Raw genomic sequence first — 23685 nt, 5'->3', positions numbered from 1 at the left:
AAATGCTGCATCGAGATTTGTCCCTTCTCAGATTTCTGTTCTGTTCTTTTAGGTGTGGTGCTCAGTTCGGACACCAGAGAGCGCTCACGAGGGCCTCGTGACCGACCCCCACAGTCCTCCCCGATACAGAGTCATCGGCACGCTCGCCAACTCTCCGGACTTCAGCCGCCACTTTAACTGCCCCGAAGGGACACCCATGAATACGGGGAAGCGCTGCGAAGTCTGGTAGTCAGACCTGAAAGGACCAGCTCGGGGTGGTGCAGGAACGGGGGGGGGAGTCTGTCAGCTGACGGGTTGACGGGCTCGTTAGTGTCTTAATTAGAGTTCAGGTTCTTTCATGGGGTGGGGGGAGCAGGTGTAATCTTCAGCTTCAGTTAATCTGTAACTTGGTGACGATCAGACTTACTTCCTGTCTGGAAACTAAACGGACTCGGTGGACGTCACACAGACACGAAGGACTGACGAGGAAGAAGAAGCCACGTGGGCGGTGGCGATGATTCCTGCTTTTATCACGTTATTGATTCATAGTGTTATTAATGGGCTTTGGTTTGTGTGTGCGTGTGTGTGTGTGTGTGTGTGCGCGTTTTGTCCGTTGTGTGAAAGAGCTCTATAATTCCACCCCCTACGACATCACTGTGATGACCTCATACAAAGTTGAACTGTTACATAATCAGTCATGGCTGTGTGTGTGTGTGTGATTGGCCACTCAGTTATTGAGGAAGCTGTCGCCTGATTGGCTGGGAGGCTTTCAGTTTTAGGGGTGTAGATTAGGATTAAGGAGAGGAACGAGGGTTTCGTGGATTATTTATGAGGTTTTAAGCATTTAAAACACTTTTTCTCGGATTTATCTCCTCGGTCCGTTTCTCGTGTATATAATCTGTCAGAAATGTCGAAGTTGAATCCACGCTGTAACCACTGTTTCACTCTAAATTAAGACAGACGTGACATATTTTAAAAGGTTTTCCATCATTTTGTAATCTATTACAACCCTTTAATGAGTCTGTCGAGGATTGCCTTAAAGCCAGCGTTATCTTTAGGTAACACAGAGCATAGCTCACCTTCCAGTTTGCACAGTTTAACCGACTCACTACGTTAGCGCTCTGCAACCACTAAGTAACACACTGTTACCAGGAGACACAGCCTCACTTCCAGGTAAAGACCAGTGTCAGTGAATCAAACAGTGAGTAGAGAGGAAACAGCTTAAAACCAAAACCTGATCCTAAAACTGAGTTTGGAATTAAAATTTCAAAATAAAATGCAAACACAATCCTGTCTATGGTCTAGCTCACAAAAATAGATGATTTATTTGCAGTGTTTTGGTAGCTCATCTTTATCAGGTAAACGGTGAACCTCTGAACATCTACCACAGCGGTCTGGTTCACATGCAGCTCCACGTCACCAGTTTTCACCCATTTGCCAACAAAACAACTTAAAACAGAAGAAGTGGGAAATATACACTGGTGGGTGAAACTGGAGGTGTGGAGTGCGTGGTCCGCTGGTGAAATGGTGGATACTAAGAGCTTAGTGGCACAGGAAGTAGTGGAAGTCAATCAAATTTCCCAGTTGTATTTGTTTCTAATGTTTTATAATAACTCAAGTTTGCTGTTTCAAACACTAGTTATACAAAGAATCATAAATATACAAAAGTATGATGGAGTAAAGCTCACAGGACTGCATTTCAGATACAGTTGGTGCAACCGGTGAAAACACAAAACTGGAACACTTTATAATGAAACTAACAAGAAGCTCCACATACTCCTAATATACTAGTATAGATATCAAGCCACATGCAGCCATGTTTGTAGCCTTTGGATTTTTTTATTATTCTGTATTTAAATGATTTTCTATAGTTTTAAGCCATTCGGTGCGCGGGGAATGTGATTGGCTGTAAGCTTGCTGATGTCATGGCTTCTCTTGTCACAAACCATTTGCCTGATCTGTGAACGAGTCAGTGAGCAGGAGTCTGTCCTTGGAGCTCTGCATCTGTCCCACTCTTTCATTTTTTGAAATAATCGGCTGCTCACTGAGCTCGAGGTCTGATGTGATGTGAGGGTGGCGTGAACTTCAAAATGAGACTTTTGGTGTATAAATGGGTTCATCATCAGACCTCGGCAGTAAACAGCTGGACCAGGAGTGGGATTACCTTTAGAAATACTCAGAGTAAACATAAATATGAGAGACAGACTGTCGAAGTTAAAGATCCAACACACGTTAAACCTTCATTCGTTAAAGAACTGACGACTTGGTACCTCAGACTTCATTACCAACGATTCCTTAAAACATGGCTGAACTTTAGCTCCCGCCCAGTGCAGGCACATGACTGACGACAGGTGGCGCTCTCGGCCCGCTCACCTGAACCACAAGCTTAATATTCACGTTAAAGTCAGTGTTGTGATAATAACCATACACTGTGTATTGTCAGTGTTTGTGCATGTGTGGGTGTGCGTGTTTTGGAGTGTGTGCCGGCTTCGCCTCCCCCTATGACATGACCGTCCAATCCTACGCAGCTCCCGTGTGTGACGTCTTTTGTTCTGCAGAAGAAGAAGCTGCCTCCGGCGAAAGATGTGTCTGGGTGCGTTTGCGTGTTCTTGTATGTCTATTGTTGTAAGGACGATTAAAAACGTTGGTTCTCCACTTTGGGACAGATTTTCTGAGACCCTTTAGAAGCAGGGTTAGGTTATGAGTTGGGGGGGTGCATCGCATCTACAAGGGTCCTTGTGTAGGTGCAATGAAACAATAGACAGACAAGTGTGTGTGTGTCAGGAGTCAGAGCTGTGTAAAAATCTGTGTGTACAGTAAACAACAATAGAGCTGAAGTAGAAGAAACTGCTCATTTTAAACTCTGTGTCTGTCCTGAGGGGGCGTCAGTGCTCGTCCAATCACAAGGCTGCGTTTCAGGTGGCTGCTGTGGGGGAAAAAACACCTGAAGTTTTATCTGCTTTTATTTTATTGCCCGAGAATGTAGAGAAAAGAATGAGAAATGTTTTCTATCCGGCTGCAGAAATATAATAAACACTGAACACACTCAGCCACACAGTCCTGCTCTGTTATTACAAGGAAAGGTGGAGCACGGGTGGGGGTGCATGATCGCTTTGGCTCCACCCAGCATGTGAGTGTTTGAATGTAAGCTTGTTTACCTTCTCTGTAACACGGCTGCTGACGAGGATCAAATCAATCAACTAGAAAATCAATGAGAAAAGGCACTATTGAAAGTTAATGGTGTGCTGTCCTCACCCTCAGGTTCCTGGTTTTCACCAGCGAGCTAACAATGCTCCAGTAATCAGACTCATTTTCCTTTTTTGTGCTGATTTATTGAATGATGGCCTCTGACCTTCTCTTTGACCATTGTAAAACTGAAAACATACAAAATATTGTATTAGCTAACTAACATTGCAAACTAGCTTGTTACAAGCTTACTGCAAGCTAACAAGATAAAACTTTCATACTCAATTAAACAAAGTTTTAAACACAACAAGAGACAATTATTATTTAATCATCACTCATACTTACGGACAAATCTCATCCGAAGCAACATTTTCAGCTTGGAACGATAATGCTTCAGCATTACGTTCAGCCATCTTGGATTTTCCACTTCCTCTATTTTTCTTTTTCCAAAGTAATCAAAATAATATTACAAATCAGCCACTAGAGGGGGCTCTAGGGCAGATTACTAAACTGTATTATCCAGCGTAACGTATAAAAGGCAGAACAAATATCCTTTATTTATATAAAGTTCTGCCAGGAGAGCAGACTCTGCTCCACACTGGGGCCTCCGCTTCTCCATAGAGCGCCCCCTGGAGGAGCGAAGGAGGCCCACAGCCAAGCTCCCTACAGACCACCTCTGCATCCTGCAGGTCAAGCTTCACGCACTGAGGACCATCTCTGGTTACACTTCCCTGCAGTCAGTGTTGAACAGCAGGTACATTAGGGGCCAGTTTCTGTGTAAAAATGTGATTAAAAACCTGAAACACTTTGATGGTTTTGGACTTTTCATGCTGGCAGTAAGAAAACAACAGAATCATTCCAGCCTGACTGATTAACAGAATCTTTGTTAGAAAGAAAGTAAAATCTGTGACTGAGGTGATGGATGAGCTGAGAACTTCATCTGGATATGAGATGAGCTCCTTCCTCTTTAGCCGGCCCTTCTTCAGCTGCACCAACACCAAAATTAACCAGCTTGTTGTTCTCCGGTCTGCCCAGCTTCTGCCCCCTGCTGGCCTGGAGGGACATAAGCACACATAGATCAGACTGACTGCATCGTTCCTCTCTCAGGGCTTCGTTCTCTGATGCAAACATGTGTTCAGTACCTTACAGTAGAAATACAGGACAACGTTCTCCAACAGCAGGATCAGTGGCAGGACGAGCGCTCTGATGATGAAGCCTGTGGGATCTGGATGACCTGCGGGATCGAACACATTCACAGTCATCACGAGTCAAACAGCTGCCATTAAACACAAACTGCAGAGAAATCTGTGAACATCGTTTATCTGGACCTGAACCTCTGCTCTGAGGACAAACCCCTTTAAACCCCTCTGAGAATAATCTGTGACTGGAGCCTGCACAAGTTAAACTGAGTTTAGTGATACTTAAAAGTCAGAAAATGTTTTTCATCAATTAAAGACATAAAAAGCTGATTAGTCATGTGGATAAAATACATATATCCCTTCATTTATTGTCTCTTCCAACCATCCATGTAACATCAGGTGTTTCAGATCAGGTCATTGGTATTTAGGGAGTGATGCCTGTGACACTGAGGACCTGCTGTTGTCATTGGTGTTGAAGTTGTCTCATCATACTCTGGCCTCTGACAGTGGACTCATCTCTGTGCTTGTCCTGCTAGACCTCAGTGCAGCGTTCGATACTGTCGACCATAATATCCTATTAGAGCGATTAGAACATGCTGTAGGTATTACAGGTACTGCACTGCAGTGGTTTGTATCATATCTATCTAATAGACTCCAGTTTGTGCATGTAAATGGCGAGTCCTCTTCACACACTGAGGTTAATTATGGAGTTCCACAGGGTTCAGTGCTAGGCCCAATTCTGTTTACATTATACATGCTTCCCTTAGGCAGCATCATTAGAAGACATAGCATACATTTACACTGCTATGCAGATGACACCCAGCTCTATCTGTGCATGAAGCCAGATAACACACACCAATGAGTTAAACTGCAGGAATGTCTTAAAGACATAAAGACCTGGATGGCCGCTAACTTTCTGCTTCTTAATTCAGATCAAACTGAGGTTATTGTACTCGGCCCTGAAAATCTTAGAAATATGGTATCTAAGCAGATTCTTACTCTGGATGGCATTACCTTGGCCTCCAGTAACACTGTGAGGAACCTTGGAGTCATTTTGACCAGGACATGTCCTTCAACGCACATATTAAACAAATATGTAAGACTGCTTTCTTCCATTTGTGCAACATCTCTAAAGTTAGAAATATCCTGTCTCAGAGTGACACTGAAAAACTAGTTCATGCATTTATTACTTCCAGGCTGGACGACTGTAATTCATTATTATCAGGATGTCCTAAAAACTCACTGAAAAGCCTTCAGCTGATCCAAAATGCTGCAGCAAGAGTCCTGACAGGGACTAGAAAGAGAGAGCATATTTCTCCTGTTTTGGCTTCCTGTTAAATCCAGAATTCAAAATCCTGCTCCTCACATACAAGGTCTTAAATAATCAGGCCCCATCTTATCTTAATGACCTTGTAGTACCATATCACCCTATTAGAGCACTTGGCTCTCGCTCTGCAGGCCTACTTGTTGTTCCTAGAGTATTTAAAAGTAGAATGGGAGGCAGAGCCTTCAGTTTTCAGGCCCCTCTTCTGTGGAACCAGCTTCCAGTTTGGATTCAGGAGACAGACACTATCTCTACTTTCAAGATGAGGCTTCAAACATTCCTTTTTGCTAAAGCATATAGTTAGGGCTGGACCAGGTGACCCTGAATCCTCCCTTAGTTATGCTGCAATAGACGTAGGCTGCCGGGGATTCCCATGATGCATTGAGTTTTTCCTTTCCAGTCACCTTTCTCACTCACTATGTATTAACAGACCTCTCTGCATTGAATCATATCTGTTATTAACCTCTGTGTCTCTTCCACAGCATGTCTTTATCCTGTCTTCCTTCTCTCACCCCAACCAATCACAGCAGATGGCCCCGCCCCTCCCTGAGCCTGGTTCTGCCGGAGGTTTCTTCCTGTTAAAAGGGAGTTTTTCCTTCCCACTGTTGCCAAAGTGCTGCTCATAGGGGGTTATATGATTGTTGGGTTTTTCTCTGTATCTATGAAGCGCCTTGAGGCGACTTGTGTTGTGATTTGGCGCTATATAAATAAAATTGAATTGAATTGAATTGAATTGAATCATACTATTATCTACACAACATTCTCTGGGGTTAGGGGTATGTCTGGTATTACATTTTAAAGGTACCAGGAGTGATCAATCGGTGTATTTTGTGGAAATCAAGCAGCTGCTTGTTTCTGGTTAATCCTTTTTGAGTCAAAAAGCTGTCTCCAAACCCCCCCACACCTCATTCCTGGATCTGCCAGTAACTCTACAGCTGTTAGTGTCAAAGTGATGCAACCATATTGAGCTTGTACACATTTAACCGGCACAGCAGAAAACCAGGAAAATCCTTTATGGCCCAAGAAAAACTACAAACTACAGTTGGTCAACATCCAATCAAAGAGAAATAATTTGCTTTAGATAGACAAATCAAAGATGAAATGTTTGGCTACAGTAACTGTAGAGACATTCAGAACAAACCAATGGCAGATGTTAAAAAACAAACCATCAACCAGGCAGAACTATGCTGGTGTGTTGTTGCTTCACAGCATCAGAGATGGAGAGACTTCAGCCACTGATTCCACTCTGAACTGCAACATAATGATGACACATCTGTCTTAAAACTGAACAAGGACTAGATGAGTCGATGGGATAATGATCCTCAACACATGAACACATTCACCAATAAGTGACTCAGAAAGAAGAATTAGAGGAGGAAGGAGTCAACGCCCAGTTCAGCTGAATCCCGCTGGAGTGTTGTGTGACGAAGCAGGTGGCACACGCAGGAAAACCACCCAGAAACAACATTCTGGCTTAAACAGCAGTCCAGATGTTAACAGGATGTGCCTGGGAGGACTGATGTTTTGATTTGTCGCTGTGTAAATGAAATAGTTTTCAGAGAACCGGCGTTACTGTGGTAACCATTCATACTCTGCTCGTCACTGTTTCTGGCTGCAAACCTTTCAAAGTTAGATTTTACAGAAAATCTCTCTGCTTCAGCTCACCTGAGACAGTCACAGACAGCTGGCGGCTCTCAGAGGAGAAGTTGTGAGAAAAAACATAAACACGATAAAAGCAGCTGTAGTTTCCTTGGTGGGCGGGCTCTGTGACAGGAAACAGGAAGTGGGCAGAGTGATTGACAGCTGGCTGGGTGTAGTTGTATGCTGTGTTGGAGGAAGTGAAGGTGAGCTGGAAGGAGCCTCCTGGGAACTGTGGCTGGATGGAGCAGCTGATGGTCAAGCTAGAGCCCCTGGACACCCGAAGCCCCTGCTGCTGTGCCTCTGAGACCCCGTCCATGGAGGCAGGGACAATAATGCTTGGCTGAGCCAGCAGGTCTGTAAATGAACAGAGACCATGACAGGTGAGGTCATCATCAGAGGCCTTATGGCAAACAAAACAGCCTCTGAACAGCAGCGACGACGGACTGTAAACTGAGATACTGGATCCACCTTCAGGACCTCCACAAACCCAGTCACACAACTTCCTCCAGATGTTTGTTGAACATCAGCAGTTTATGGAAAGACTGAAGTTTGCAAAAAGTTAAACCTTTCTTTGACTCTTGGTGGCGCTGTCACTTGGTGTTCGCTCGCTCTGTGGTAGAGTATCACTCCCTGTTCCTGCTCAAACACAGTGGTGTTTCTGAGTAGCTTATTTGCTTAGCAATTTAATTAACAACTTTTAAATACATTCTTTTTCATAGTATAATCTTCACGTGCTTCACCCGAAGCACACTTTCTGTGTACTCACTACCTAATTTATAGCCAAAGTATTCACTCACTGTCTCTGTACTGTTTCGCTAGCTTAGCTTAGCTCGTAGCCAACTCGTTAGCACCATGGCTACTTCACCTGTCCCTCCTGCACTTTCTTGCTCATTGTGTCAGATGTTTAGTTACTCCTCGGCCTCCTTTAGCAGTAATGATATCTGTAACAAATGTAGCATATTTGCAGCTCTGGAGGCCAGGATTACTGAATTGGAGACTCGGCTTCGCACCCTTCATTCACCTGTAGCTAACCAGGCCCCTGTAGCTGGTGCAGCCGAAGATAGCGTAGGCCCCGCTAGCTGTTCCCCGGCAGACCCCAAGCAGCTGGGGAAAGAGGGCGGCTGGGTGACGGTGAGGAGGAAGCATAGTCCCAAACAGAAGCCCCAGGTACACCACCAACCCGTTCATGTGTCTAACCGTTTTTCCCCACTCTGCGACACACCCGCCGGGGGTCAAACTCTGGTAATTGGGGATTCTGTTCTCAGACATGTGAAGCTAGAGACACCGGCAACCATAGTCAATTGTCTTCCAGGGGCCAGAGCAGGCGACATTGAAGGAAATTTAAAACTGCTGGCTAAGGGTAAACGTAAATTCAGTAAGATCATAATTCACGTCGGCAGTAATGACACCCGGTTACACCAATCGGAGGTCACTAAAATCAATATTGAATCGGTGTGCAACTTTGCCAAAACAATGTCGGACTCTGTAGTTTTCTCTGGTCCCCTCCCCAATCAGACCAGGAGTGACATGTTTAGCTGCATGTTCTCCTTAAATTGCTGGCTGTCTGAGTGGTGTCCCAGAAACGATGTGGGCTTCATAGATAATTGGCAAACCTTCTGGAGGAAACCTGGTCTTGTTAGGAGAGACGGCATCCATCCCACTTTGGATGGAGCAGCTCTCATTTCTAGAAATATGGACAAATTTATTAAACCCCCCAAAATATGACTATCCAGAGTTGGGACCAGGAAGCAGAGTTGCAGTCTTACACGCCTCTCTGCAGCTTCTCTCCTCCTGCTACCCCCCCAAAACCCATCTCCATAGAGACTGTGTCAGCTCCCAAAAAGACAAAAAACAAACTAAAAACCAGCAACAAACAACTTAAACATAAACAATCACAAAGAAAGAACAATACAGTATCCACATCTGAACCAAAGAGTAAAACAGTGAAATGTGGATTATTAAATATTAGGTCTCTCTCCTCCAAGTCTCTGTTAGTACATGACTTAATAATTGATCAACAAATTGATTTACTCTGCCTTACAGAAACCTGGTTGCAGCAGGATGATTATGTTAGTTTAAATGAATCAACACCCCCGAGCCATTCTAACTACCAGAAACCTCGAAGCACAGGCCGAGGGGGCGGTGTGGCAGCAATTTTTCACACCAGCCTATTAATCAACCAAAGACCCAGACAGACTTTTAATTCATTTGAAAGCCTGATGCTTAGCCTCGTCCACCCCAGCTGTGAAACTCAGAAACCAGTCTGACTTGTTATCATCTATCGTCCACCTGGGCCTTACACAGAGTTTCTGTCTGATTTCTCAGACTTTATATCTGATTTAGTTCTGAGCTCAGATAAAATAATTATTGTGGGTGATTTTAACATCCATGTAGATGCTAAAAATGACAGCCTCAACATGGCATTTAATCTGTTATTAGACTCAATTGGCTTCTCTCAAAATGTAAAAGAACCCACCCACCACTTTAATCACACTCTAGATCTTGTTTTAACATATGGCATAGAAACTGAACATTTAACAGTGTTTCCTGAAAACCCTCTGCTGTCTGATCATTTCCTGATAACATTTACATTTACAATAATTGATTACACAGCGGTGGAGAGTAGACTTTATCAAAGTAGGTGTCTTTCTGAAAGCGCTGTAACTAAGTTTAAGAATATAATCCACCCACTGTTATCATCTCCAATGCCCTGTACCAACACAGAGCAGAGCAGCTATCTGAACGCTGCTCCAACAGAGGTCGATTATCTTGTTAATAATTTCACCTCCTCACTACGTACGACTCTGGATACTGTAGCTCCTGTGAAAACTAAGGTCTCTAATCAGAAGTACCTGACTCCGTGGTATAATTCTCAAACACGTAGCCTAAAGCAGATGACTCGTAATCTGGAGAGGAAATGGCGTGTCACAAATTTAGAGGATCATCATTTAGCCTGGAGAAATAGTTTGCTGCTTTATAAGAAAGCCCTCCGCAAAGCCAGAACATCTTACTATTCGTCACTGATTGAAGAAAATAAGAACAACCCCAGGTTTCTCTTCAGCACTGTAGCCAGGCTGACAAAAAGTCAGAGCTCTTTTGAGCCAACCATCCCTTTAACATTAACTAGTAATGACTTCATGAACTTCTTCACAAATAAAATTTTTATCATTAGAGAAAAAATTACCAGTAATCATCCCACAGATGTAATATTATCTACAGCTACTCTTAGTACCATTGATGTTAAGTTAGACTCTTTTTCTCCAAGTGATCTTTCTGAGTTAGCTTCAATAATTACTTCCTCCAAACCATCAACGTGTCTTTTAGACCCCATTCCTACAAAACTGCTCAAAGAAGTCCTGCCATTAATTAATGCTTCGATCTTAAATATGATCAACCTATCTCTAATAATCAGCTATGTACCACAGGCCTTCAAGCTGGCCATGCATTGAGTTTTTCCTTTCCAGTCACCTTTCTCACTCACTATGTATTAACAGACCTCTCTGCATTGAATCATATCTGTTATTAACCTCTGTCTCTCTTCCACAGCATCTTGTCTTCCTTCTCTCACCCCAACCGGTCACAGCAGATGGCCCCGCCCCTCCCTGAGCCTGGTTCTGCCGGAGGTTTCTTCCTGTTAAAAGGGAGTTTTTCCTTCCCACTGTCGCCAAAGTGCTGCTCATAGGGGGTCATATGATTGTTGGGTTTTTCTCTGTATCTATGAAGCGCCTTGAGGCGACTTTTGTTGTGATTTGGCGCTATATAAATAAAATTGAATTGAATTGTCACAGATCGTGACTGTGAAGAGAAATGAAACACAGCCCCTTAAATATTCTCAGGGGTAACTCATAAGTAATGATTAGGAGTTTTCAGATCTTTTAAAACATTTTCATGTACTTCGTTCTCATGAGAACATTTCTCCTTGTTGAAGTGATTTATTTGTAGCTGTCTGGTCTACGCTGCTATAAGCTTTTGCTTGGTTAACTGCATGCAAACGACTGCTGAGTGCGACAGAAAGAGCAGCAGCAGTAAAACGAGTTAATGGGATCATTAAAGGTTTGTTTATTTGTAAGTACTAACGTCAGGTACTGTTAGCTAGGTTAAGTAGGTCACATACCAGCAAATTTCAACCTGAGTATTGTTCGGCAGTTCTTTTGCTTCCTCCATAGACTCTAGTGTTCAAATGTACAACTTCGTAAGAGTTTGCAGCTGGTTACATAAACTTTCTTGGTCTCGGTGCTTAAATGTTCCCTTCATAACTCTTTAAAATGAACTAAATCTATGTCTTCCACTAACAATCACTTCCTTCGTGTCACACCTTCAACTATTTTTCCCCCCGTTGTTTTTCACAAACTGTGTAATTGATGGGCTTACCTGAACAGGTGACACTGAGCACAGAGGAAGAGTAAGATGGTTCTACACATTCCCTTAGGGAAGATCTCAGCTTGAAACAATCAGGATTGATCTTCAACACAAATCTGTATGTGGACTTTTTTTTTCCAACAGAAACAGCAGAGCCACAGTCCAGATGTTCACAGAAGACACCTGCTGCCTTCAGAGGCCAGTCAGAGCCAATCACTGGTCTCCATTCTCCCAGGTGTTTCACCTCCAGTGTGCCTGCACAGCGACTGGCTCCTCCCACCAACCTGACAGGCTCTGACAGAAAGCAGAGAGTCATCAGTGAGAGAACAAAGTGAGTTTGAACCAAAGCTGCAGCTCCTCTTCTACCTGAGCAGGTGAGTCCAGCAGCTTTGCCAGGTGAGCAGCTGCTTCTAGCTGAGCCTGAGCTTCTACAGTCCAGGAGAGCAGACTCATGGCCTCCACACTGGAACTCTCTGCTCCACACTGGAGCCTCCGCTTCTCCATAGAGCGCCCCCCGGAGGAGCGAAGGAGGCCCACAGCCAAGCTCCCTGCAGACCACCTCTGCATCCTGCAGGTCAAAGTCAGCTTCACACACTGAGGACCATCTCTGGTTAGACTTCACCTGCAGTCCGCCTGAACACAGACTGGAACCATTCAGCAGCCTGACAGAGTCTGCAGAGATCAGAGATCCATAATGTTCATGTTTCTTAGACTGTCAGCTAGATAATCTGCACATCTGCAGATTGTAATAAGAAACTCAGAGTAAGAGCAAAGTGTTTTTGTTCTGGTACCCCAAAAGGTCGATTCTGTTCATCTGGATGTAGTGTTCAACCTTTTGGGATTTACTTAGCTGGATGACTGAGCATCAGGACTTTGGAGCAGGAAGATAACAATGAATTAGATTAACAACAAAAACTACAATAACATCCATTCTGTCTTAATTAGATCTGCATTTCTTGGCTAATAATTCAGTTAGTGGAAGAATGGGGTCCGTACCCGCGTGCTGTGCTGAGTACCGCATGGTTTATGGATATCACAACCAACAGCATCAGTTACATGCACAGGAGCCACGCTTACCAGCAGGTACAGAAAAAACCTTGCTGTGAGGTGACAGTGCAATGTGCCACTGCACCTCCACGTTGCACCAGTTTGTGGTGTGTGAATGTACAGTCCCGTTTAAAATCACTTGGAAAATGGCGAAAAAATCATTGGATTTGGATCAGGGGAACACGAGGGATGGTCCAAAAGTGTGATTGAAGAAGTCCTTCAGCATTGTCCTGTTGATAAACCCGGGCGTCACCACACAGACGAGCAGTGTTGGTCACGTTACTTGAAAAAAGTAATCAGTAACTAATTACTGATTACTTCCCCCAAAATGTAATCCCCTTACTTTACTGATTACTTATTTTCAAAGTAATTAGTTACTTTTTAAAAATATGATTTACAACCTGAAGAGGTGATAAAGCGAGAGATCTTTCAGCCCAATTCTACTTTTTCTGCATAATCCATCATACAAAATGTAATCAAATGGAAAAGTCTCTTTTTTTAACTTGTTTTATTAGTTTTAATCTTTTAACTTTATGCATCAAGCAAAAATTCTCTGACTGGAAGAAATTAGTTTAACATTTAAACCTATTTTCTGCACATTCCAGCTCATAAAATAAAATATTTTTGTGTTTACACTCAGTCTTTCAAATAGATGCAAGTAAAACACAGCAGAAAATAAATAAAGTCACAGACTCAGCGGTCCTGTTGCTCTATTTTCCCCTCTATTTAGGGGGTTGGGAAGCGTATCTGTAACCGGAAGCTCGCCGGTTCGATCCCCTGGGCTCTCTGTCCTGGTCGTTGTGTCCTTGGGCAAGACACTTTACCCTGCCGCCTACTGGTGTTGGCCAGAGGGGCCGATGGCGAGATATGGCAGCCTCGCTTCTGTCAGTCTGCCCCAGGGCAGCTGTGGCTACAACTTTAGCTGCCTCCACCAGTGTATGAATGTGAGAGTGAATGAATAGTGGCATTGTAAAGCGCTTTGGGTGCCTTGAAAAGCGCTATATAAATCCAATCCATTATTATTATTATTATTATTATTATTTTCACCTGTAAAGCAGGAGTGGGGTAGGCGGAGGGTTACCCTGGTGCAGGTGTGCCGCGGTCAGTGGAAGAATCCGCGAGTTTCTCTGTGAGTTTCCCATTACGTCGTAGCTACTCGGTGCTTGTTTGGAAGTTTAGGGGTTTTTTTCGCTGTAAAAAGAAGTTTTCTTCCCACGCACAGCGGGCACTAATGTTTTTGTCACTTTTTATGGAATCAAACTCAAAGTAAGGTCAGTACTTCCACGCTTTAAACGCTGCACGCTCATACTCTCTCCCACACTCGATATATGATCCATTGTTGATCTGCACACAGCTGTTGTCACGAACGGCGCACTCGCTTACGTCACTGTCATGAGACACGCTCGCAATAAAATCACGGTTTTAGTAACGCAGTAACGCAGCGCTCCTACGGGAAAGTAACTGTAATCTAATTACCTTTTTTGCAATAGTAATCCCTTACTTTACTCGTTACTTGAAAAAAGTAATCTGATTACAGTAACGCATTACTTGCAACGTGTTACTGCCCATCTCTGCATACGAGGGCCCTCAGTCATCAGGGATGCTCTGTGCATAGCCACATGGCCAGTGGCGTTTGATGCCCCTGCAGCTCCTGCAGCTCCGTTGTTCCACTGAAGGAAAAAGCACCCCAGACCATGATGGTGCCCCCCCCCCCCCACTGTGGGCGTAGAAAACACCTCAGGTGGGATCTGCTTATCATGCCAGTAACTCTGGAAACCATCAGGGCCATCAAGGTTACATTTGCTCTCATTGGAGAATAAAACTTTCCTCCACCTTTCAGCGTGCGATGTTTGGTCCAAGCGGTCATTTCTGTGGTGTCCAAGGAGACGAGGCCTTTGAAGGCGTTTTTTGTTTTTTAAGGCCCTTCAGTCTCAGATGTCGTCTGATGGTTGCTGGCTGCAGTCGGCTCCAGTAGCGGCATTGATTTGTGTTGAGAATCATCCAGTGTCTTTACGGACAGCCAGTTGGATCCTCCGGCTCAGTGCTGGTGACATGTTTGGGGTTTTCCACTGGACTTTTTTGTTCCATAACCTTCAGGATCATTTAAGGAATTCCAAATGACTTTCTTACTGCGTCCCCCCTCAGCTGCGATGGCGCGCTGTGAGAGACCCTGCTTATGCAATTCGACAAACCGATCACGTTCAAAAACAAAACTTTTTTGCCTTTGCCGTCAGAACGTCATGACAGTGACACCACCTGACAGAAAATGACAATGAATCCACAGTTTTGCACAGATTTGTCTTTTTTCCGGCCTGAACTTTGGATGAGCTGTAAAACAGTCTCAGTTTAAGTTTGTTTTGATTTTAAACTTTTGATCAGGGCTGAAACTCAAAGTATATTTTCATGATTTTCTATAACACAGGCTTCACCTCCGCCAACTGGAATTCCTGAGCTGGACCTCTGGACTGTGTCTATACTGCTGGATGTTTCCTAACACTAACTAGCTGTTACTTGTGTCTGTGTGATGCTTTTATGTGCTCTGTGAACCTAGTTTGATAACAAAGCTAGCATTAGCTGATAACACTTCAGAAAACCAACAAGACTTAAAGCTAAAGTCCAGAATTAAAAATATTTATATACAGTCTTCTGTCTGGTCAGTAGTGCAGCTTGATGCATTAACTTGGTCTGGACTGCGACTGATTTGGGAACAAGAGAAAATGACAGTGGGTCCTCTAAGCTAGCCAATAATGCTCAAGCTTCTTCTCAAAGGGGTATCCTTCGGACACAGCAATGGTACCACCTATTTACATTAGTCTAGATTGTATATCACCTGACATGGCTGCATATCTATCTTCTAATAACATTTATGAAAGTGATGGCCTTACCTGAACAGGTGAGATCAAGGATAGAGGAGGAGGACCATGATATTGCACACTCCCTCAGAGGAGATCCAGACTGAACACAGTCAGGGTTGATCCTCCAAACAGATCCATATGACTTAAATATCAGTCCTACAGAAACAGCAGAGCCACAGTCCAGATGTTCACAGACAACAGCTGCTGGTTTCATGGTCCAACCATTGTCATCCACTGGTCTCCATTCTCCCAGGTGTTTCACCTCCAGTGTACCTGCACAGCGACTGGCTCCTCCCACCAACCTGACAGGCTCTGACAGAAAGCAGAGAGTCATCAGTGAGAGAACAAAGTGAGTTTGAACCAAAGCTGCAGCTCCTCTTCTACCTGAGCAGGTGAGTCCAGCAGCTTTGCCAGGTGAGCAGCTGCTTCTAGCTGAGCCTGAGCTTCTACAGTCCAGGAGAGCAGACTCATGGCCTCCACACTGGAACTCTCTGCTCCACACTGGAGCCTCCGCTTCTCCATAGAGCGCCCCCCGGAGGAGCGAAGGAGGCCCACAGCCAAGCTCCCTGCAGACCACCTCTGCATCCTGCAGGTCAAAGTCAGCTTCACACACTGAGGACCATCTCTGGTTAGACTTCACCTGCAGTCCGCCTGAACACAGACTGGAACTATTCAGCAGCCTGACAGAGTCTGCAGAGATCAGAGACGCAGACACACAAGACAACGATGGCAGCAAACAACTATTCACTCATTCAGACTCACAACTCCAACATGAGTTCATCATTAACAACAGAATGTTATAGCAGCGCACGCTGGGCTCATGTCAGCATCACGTTTAGATTTTGTACGCAGATTTTTGAATAAAGCTTTGATTAGAAAATGTTCCAACGCTATCGAAAGGAGCAGGGCTGAGTACCCAGGGGAAAGAGGCCATGTGACCATGTTTCTCTGGCCTCCTCTCATACACTACACAGCTCTTTCTCCTCTTGAGCTCATGATGAACAGGTTTCTATACAGAAACAGGATTGTGGCAGTCTGCACGTTACAGGTTGAGGCTGATTTAGAATGATACCGATTCACTGACATAAACATGGAGCTACGAACAAGTTTAAGTTTAATAAACTCCTACAGTGATCTTACATGGACACTTTTTCAAATTCTTTTTGGCCTTTTACTTAGACAGTGAAGAGCAGACAGAGAGAGAGGGAACAACCCCTTTCCCCCATTCATTCAATATATTTTTGGATTTCTTTAACGAAACTTTGCTGTGTCTGGTCTCATCATTCACACCATCTGGGCTCCATAGCACTTTTCCTTCAGTCAGTTAAATTCACCCACTGCAGTAAAACTAGCCCTTAAATAACTTTGTGTTACATGTGGCCTGATGTGTGAATGAATGGGTTTTGTGTTATTTAATTGGGTATTTTCTGTGTTTTGAAAGGTCTGCGACCAGAAAAACATGAAGTTTATTAAGAAAAGTGGTGTCAATGTTGCACATCCTGTCATTGTTTCAAAAGATTTCACCTGGCTGTGAAAAATGAAAAAAATAACAAGCTAAAAAGACCAAGTCAAACAGTAAAAACTGGAAACCAGCAGCTCAGAAACCCATCAAGCTGAAGAGGGAGCACCGACATGCTGGTTGGTGATTGGTCCAGAGAACTCCTGAAGTCCTGCTGGACAAAGTCGCTGCACTTACCTAAACAGGTGAGATTGAGCATGGTGGTAGAGGGTAACAGTCGTAAACAGTCCCCCAACTTAGATCCGGACTGAAAGCAGTCAGGTCTGAACGACCATACGAGTCTCCGTGGGGACTTTCTCTCTTGTACAGAAACAGCAGAGCCACAGTCCAGATGTTCACAGACCACAGCTGCTTTCTTCAGGGTCCAGTTATAGAAGTCTACTGGTGTCCATTCTCTCACGTGCTTTATCTCCAGTGTACCTCCACAGTGACTGGCTTTTCCCACCAACCTGACTTCATCAGGCTCTGAACAGGAAGCAGAGTACAGAAAAAGGTCAAACGTTGCTGCTGATTCTGCGTTTGTGATTATTTATTTCTCTTTGACTCCGTTTACCTGCTGAACTCTGATTTCTCTCACTGATTCCTGAGGAGAAAATCAGAGAAGAGCCATTGATAAAAGTAATGCGTTACTGTAATCCGATTACTTTTTTGAAGTAATGAGCAATGTAAGGGATTACTATTGCAAACAAGTAATTAGATTACTGTTACTTTCGCATAAGCACGCTGCGTTACTGCGTTACTAAACCGTGATCAACAATGGATAATATGGAGCGATGGAGAGAGTATATGGAATCAGAACGATGCCACCTTGAAACGAAACCGAAAAATGGATTGAAACCGAAAAAAAATATTGTAACTGAAATAAATGTACTGAAAAATCTTGTATTGAAACCGAAAAAAAAAATTGATAGTGAAAAACAATTAATTGAAACTGTAATTTTTTTGTTTTCGCTTACAATTTTTTTTTGTTTTCGGTTTCAATCCACTTTTCGGTTTCACTCTGCTGGCACTGTTTTGGTGTACGGGGGCGCGCTGGGGGGCGGGGATTCCGACCCGCATGTATTTGCATATATTATAATGCTGACCAATGACTGGAGAAAACACTGACGACGCGGCTGCGGTCACGGACAAACTCGCACGTGTCTGTTCGGGAATGGCAGATGCCGAGAGGTCCAGCGTTTACATTACCGACTATTTCAAAGTGACAGCCTGAGGTGTTCTTCAGTAAATTGGACTACCGGACAGGAGGACCTGAGGCCCCACCGCATTATTTTTGGTAAGTTAAATGTGTTTGTAAGCTAATCCGTAATTTAGGTCCTTAGCTAGCTACCTAAGGACCTAGCTAGCTAAGATGAGCACTAGGCTGTCGGGGAAACATGTTTTGTAAAGTTCGTTTAGCTACCCCGTGCAGGTGAATGAATTTACCCTGACTAAAGAAATCAAGAGAAACGCACCGGGCTGCTCAGTGACTAACCACGGTTACTGTACTTTTATTATGAGTATTATACTGTAAGAGCAACGGGCTGGACTCTGCTTCTGCTCCTGTGCAGAGCTGATTATTAAATATGTGCAAACAGCAGCATGTTTTCTGTCGCTTTCCACATGTGGAAGGACATTAAAGCCAACTTTTAAATTCCCCTCATTAGTCAATAGCTACGGATTAAATAGCAAAGCCCGATACTTATGTACTGAAACCAACTACTTCCGCTTGTCAGCTTAACTTAAAATGTTACATTTTCCCCTGATTATTTTTTTTTAGCTTTTGTTTTTTTTTTTTACTGTTTGTTACAAATATTCAGGTTAAAAAACTGTCCAAATTATTTTTAATGAATTATGTTCACAAAGTCACATGTGCAGTACTCTGTACAGCTTGCATCCTTTAGGACAAATAATTTGAAGCATTAATATTTCTTGTTCAATACTGAGCTGATAACACCTCTGTATGTTGTGACCAGGATGCAGCAGCAGACTGAACCTCGACTGAAACCTGCTCCATCATTTCATCTTTGCAGATGTCCATTTATAAAGCATCAACAACTCAAAGGTAAACATGATATTAGAAAATGTGTTAGTAAAGCCTTTAAAACAAATAAAAAATAAACAGCTGTCGGCAGAACTGTAGGACTGAACAACTTCAGATCCCGAGTGTGTGAGGCCGGAGAAGGATCAGCTCTATTTCAGATTTGAGATAAACTTTATATTTCAGTTTGTGATGATTCTGTTTGTGATTACAGGAGCCGTCCTCAGATTCAGACCTCAGCACCACCCAGTGACAGCACACAGATCATCCTATATCTTCAGTCTTTGTAGTAACTCCAAAATTAACTGAAGAAAACAGTACAAAGGTTAAAGTACCACATGTGCTGTCAGTGAAAGCTGCAGCTGTTTTATTGATAAATTTAAAGACAAAAGGTCAAAAGGATTAATCACCCCTGTAACTGTGTCACTATACATCAGCATTAACAGGACCTCAGTTTGGTGTTTCAGAAAGCTGCTGATCTCAGACCTGCACAGCTTCTGTTTTAAACACTGAATGTACTCAGCTACATGAAGAGCACATGATGTTTTCTCTGACACAATTAAATAAAACCTAATTAAACTCAAAGGTTGTTACTTGTTTTTGAACTAAAAACTTGTGATCTGGAATTCTTTCACTGTTTTTGACAATAGTGTTATTTATCATAAAGTAGTTCAGAGTCATTCATACCAGAGAGCACAACATATATTTAACTTTCTACAGGACTTAAAGCTATTACTATAGCTTATAGCTATTACTTACCTGCACTACTGTATAGTTCTGTGTAAATAATCATTCTGTACATATGATGATTTTTAATCCTACAACTGTTTATAATTTGCATAGTTCACATTTCTGTATAACTATATCTCAGATTTCTGTAGTTTCTCATATTTATATCCTGTACATAGTTTGTACTCACTACAGCCTGTACATACTTATAGTTATAGAATATTCACAACATACTTCATACCGTGTACATTATAACATACCATAATAGACCCATTTCTGTAATATACTTACATATCTATACTATTGCTAATATATATTGTAATATATCTATATCATGGCTAAAGCACTTCTGGATGGATGCAAACTGCATTTCGTTGCCCTGTACCTGTGCAATGACAACAAAGTTGAATTCTATTCTATTCTATTATGTAAAAGTCCAGACCCTCTGAGGATTATCTGAGTACTTCTAACATTACACAAAACAAAGGTCTCCATCAGTGTTCATGAAATGCTGGGTTTATCCTTCTTGTGAGGGAGCTGCTGGTGAAGATCACGAGCCCTGCTTGATCCCGGCGATGAGTTTCAGTCTTCCTGGTGTTTCTGAAATGATGCCTCTCACTGTGGGTCAACAGAACTTCTGGCACAGGACAGCTGTAATGAAAGAAATTGAAGTTTTGGAAATGACCTATATGTGAGAAGCAGATTTTGTATTTACTTTTCTTTTGCCAATCAAGATAAAGTATAATTTTCACCATACAATTACTAACCTTGTCATCTCCTGCACTGTCTGTTTTGGGCTCTGGGCTCCTCCTTCCCAGCGCTCATGAGACTGCTTTGCTGCACTGTGGTATGAGGTGCTAACCTGTTGACAGTGTTGGGAAGGTTAATTTTAAAATGTATTCCACCAAAGATTATAGAAGTAATGTATTCTGAATACTTTACAACTACATGAATGTACTACTGCTGTGTGATTTATTACTATTACTGAAGGCTACTCGCCACACCAACACCAACTAGATGTTTAAATCTTAATATAAATGAGTAACAGTAGGTGGACATTAGGTAAGGCTGCAGCGATCTCGTGTAGAAAACTATTCCTCGCGTATATAAAACAGGTCAGCAGCTCTGAGCCGTAGTAAAGGGACCTCTGGCTGATACGTCCGGTTCGTGTCGGGCTCATAGCTGAAAACTAGCTTTACTTTGTTGTCTGGGTCAAGTTTGCTAGCGACAGAGAGAGGCGTTGAAAGGCTCCAACGGAGCTTATTGTTTCAGAGGAAAACACGAACACAGTGTACAGTCGAGTCTTAACAGCTTACTTACAGCTGGGCTCGTCAGGCTCTCTTTTTGGCTTTAGTGGTTATTATTATATTTACATGCTTCCAGCTCCCGTTTCTGCTCGGTGACAGCTCCTTTCTCTCCCTCCTCGCTCACAGACACATAACGGGTATGGCAGTCCATTCTCCCTGCAGCACGGACTACACTGCCCATGATGCTACATTGTTTAGGGCGATGCCTGTAACACTCTGCTGTTGCCTTCATATTAAATAATTTTTGTATAATAATTTTTAGAGGCTCTTATTGTGTGTTTTGTTTGGGTTTCCACCGGCGTGGAATTACCAAAAAATAGAGAGACCATAGCCTAACATATGAAACTGGTAAATACCGCCATGTAATCCATTTATTTCAACAAAGTAACTGTATTCTCAATATCACCTATTGAACAGTAATTGTAACGGATACATTTACTCATATTTTTGTATTTTAAATACGTAACGCCGGTGCATGTATTATGTTACTGCCCAACACTGCCTGTTGAGATCCTGAGATCCGCTCCTAGAACACCGGCCTCCAACTCCTAAAGAGACACGGGTGTCCCTAAATTTAGCAAATATTAGCTTCAGGCTAGCTTGCTACGACGAATAGGCTAATACCAGCATTTTACCACAACTTCACCAGATGTAGCTAAAAAAACTAAACTAATGTCCAGCCCAGTGGGACAGCAAGAAAAGATGACAAAAAATGATTACTTACTTGCGGTTTGGAGGTTCAAGCTGAAATTGAAGCAGCCATTGAAAGACGGGAAGAGAGAAAGATGGCAGCTTGGTCAGCACTAGTGGCCTCTATAATATATGCAAATACATGCGGGCCGGAAACCCCGCCCCAGCGCGCCCCCCCCCAGCGCGCCCCGGACGCCAAAACAGTGCCAGCAGAGTGAAACTGAAAAATGGTTTGAAACCGAAAAAAAAAAATTGTAAGCGAAAACAAAAAAATTACAGTTTCAATTAATTGTTTTTCACTATCAATTTTTTTTTCGGTTTCAATACAAGATTTTTCAGTACATTTATTTCAGTTACAATATTTTTTTTCGGTTTCAATCCATTTTTCGGTTTCGTTTCAAGGTGGCATCGTTCTGATTCCATAAGAGTACGGCTGTGCAGCGTTTAAAGCTTGGAAGTACTCACATTACTTTGAGTTTGACCCTGTAAAAGTGACACAAACATTAGCGTCCGCTGTTCCCTGCGTGGGAAGAAAACTTCTTTTTACAGCGAAAACCCCCTAAACATCCGAGCAAGCACCGAGTAGCTGCCAGGGAGAAGGATCCAGCTTCTATGCAAGGGGAGGGAGGGTCTAACAAATGCTGTGCCTTTAAAGTTATGTTTTTATTATACTTGTTATACATTCCAGCCACCCATGTCTATGAACTATATAAGAAAAATGTGGAAACTTCTTCACAAATAAAATTTTAACCGTTAGACAAAAAAGGACTCATAAATCATCTCACGTAATCAACGAGAGCGTGATGTAGACACAGTCTGCAGCTCTCGCTGAAACCTCCGGCACATTCTCACTCACAGAAACACATCTTTGGCAGTGATGCACAAGCTAACCACACAAGGTAAACATGCCCACAGCACAGAAAGGAAGTGTCATGAGACGTTCTCACACCTCGAGTTTTTTCTTACATTTAGTTTGGTGCTCCTCACATACTTAAATAATCAGGCCCCATCTTATCTTAATGACCTTGTAGTACCATATCACCCTATTAGAGCACTTGGCTCTCGCTCTGCAGGCCTACTTGTTGTTCCTAGAGTATTTAAAAGTAGAATGGGAGGCAGAGCCTTCAGTTTTCAGGCCCCTCTTCTGTGGAACCAGCTTCCAGTTTGGATTCAGGAGACAGACACTATCTCTACTTTCAAGATGAGGCTTCAAACTTTCCTTTTTGCTAAAGCATATAGTTAGGGCTGGACCAGGTGACCCTGAATCCTCCCTTAGTGATGCTGCAATAGACGTAGGCTGCCGGGGATTCCCATGATGCATTGAGTTTTTCCTTTCCAGTCACCTTTCTCACTCACTATGTGTTAACAGACCTCTTGTAACAGCAGTCTGGCGAGGAAGGAGCGACTAGCAGGTCCAGCAAGCGTGTGGTGTGGGGGTTAGCTGAATAACCCGAAGCCAGTCGGTTAAATCAAACAACAGACCTTTATTCATTATCAGCAACATAAGACCATACAAGCCAGATCTCCACGGCTCTACTCTGTCCGTACATACATGTGCGGGGTTCGGCGCCAGGCCGTTACAACAGTAAGGTGTTTCCTCGGAGACTGGAACATGAGCAGCATGGAATGGCTGCCGCTAACAACACCACACCCACTAGGAGACTCCAACAACTACTACAATAGTAGGGCAACCCCCCCTAGTGGTGCTATAACCCAAAAGGGTTGTTACGCTCTCTGCACTGAATCATATCTGTTATTAACCTCTGTCTCTCTTCCACAGCATGTCTTCATCCCGTCTTCCTTCTCTCACCCCACCCGGTCGCAGCAGATGGCCCCGCCCCTCCCTGAGCCTGGTTCTGCCGGAGGTTTCTTCCTGTTAAAAGGGAGTTT

General features: G+C 43.3%; 2 protein-coding genes and 2 long non-coding RNA genes across 6 annotated transcripts in view; 2 read left to right on the top strand and 2 right to left on the bottom strand.

Annotated features, from left to right (window-relative positions):
- Nucleotides 1-3028, top strand: part of ece2b (endothelin converting enzyme 2b) — a 33329-nt gene extending 30301 nt beyond the window's left edge. For all 3 annotated transcript variants that reach the window (XM_026191604.1, XM_026191602.1, XM_026191603.1), the window contains one exon: nt 53-3028. In XM_026191604.1, coding sequence (XP_026047389.1) covers nt 53-229 — 177 coding nt within the window. In that variant the 3' untranslated portion in view covers nt 230-3028. The remainder of the gene's footprint in view (nt 1-52) is intronic.
- Nucleotides 3029-3107: 79 nt separating this feature from the next.
- LOC113036509 (scavenger receptor cysteine-rich type 1 protein M130-like) lies at nt 3108-17248 on the bottom strand. Its single transcript, XM_026192909.1, has 8 exons — nt 17163-17248; nt 15915-16270; nt 15561-15842; nt 11995-12300; nt 11641-11922; nt 7294-7623; nt 4308-4399; nt 3108-4218 (listed from the first exon to the last, which is right to left on the bottom strand). The coding sequence occupies exons 1-8, from the start codon at nt 17246-17248 to the stop codon at nt 4102-4104; spliced, it is 1851 nt and encodes a 616-aa protein (XP_026048694.1). The 3' UTR covers nt 3108-4101.
- Nucleotides 17249-18053: 805 nt separating this feature from the next.
- On the top strand, nt 18054-19423 carry LOC113036748 (uncharacterized). The gene is made up of 3 exons (XR_003274495.1): nt 18054-18325; nt 19005-19093; nt 19284-19423. It is a non-coding gene; the product is annotated as an uncharacterized LOC113036748 (long non-coding RNA).
- Nucleotides 19424-20188: 765 nt separating this feature from the next.
- On the bottom strand, nt 20189-21946 carry LOC113036852 (uncharacterized). The gene is made up of 3 exons (XR_003274512.1): nt 21830-21946; nt 20566-20660; nt 20189-20449 (listed from the first exon to the last, which is right to left on the bottom strand). It is a non-coding gene; the product is annotated as an uncharacterized LOC113036852 (long non-coding RNA).
- Nucleotides 21947-23685: the final 1739 nt, after the last annotated feature.

This window comes from Astatotilapia calliptera, chromosome 14, assembly GCF_900246225.1.
Source record: "Astatotilapia calliptera chromosome 14, fAstCal1.2, whole genome shotgun sequence".
Lineage (NCBI taxonomy): Eukaryota > Metazoa > Chordata > Actinopteri > Cichliformes > Cichlidae > Astatotilapia > Astatotilapia calliptera.
This window is presented reverse-complemented; position numbering and strand designations above follow the sequence as displayed.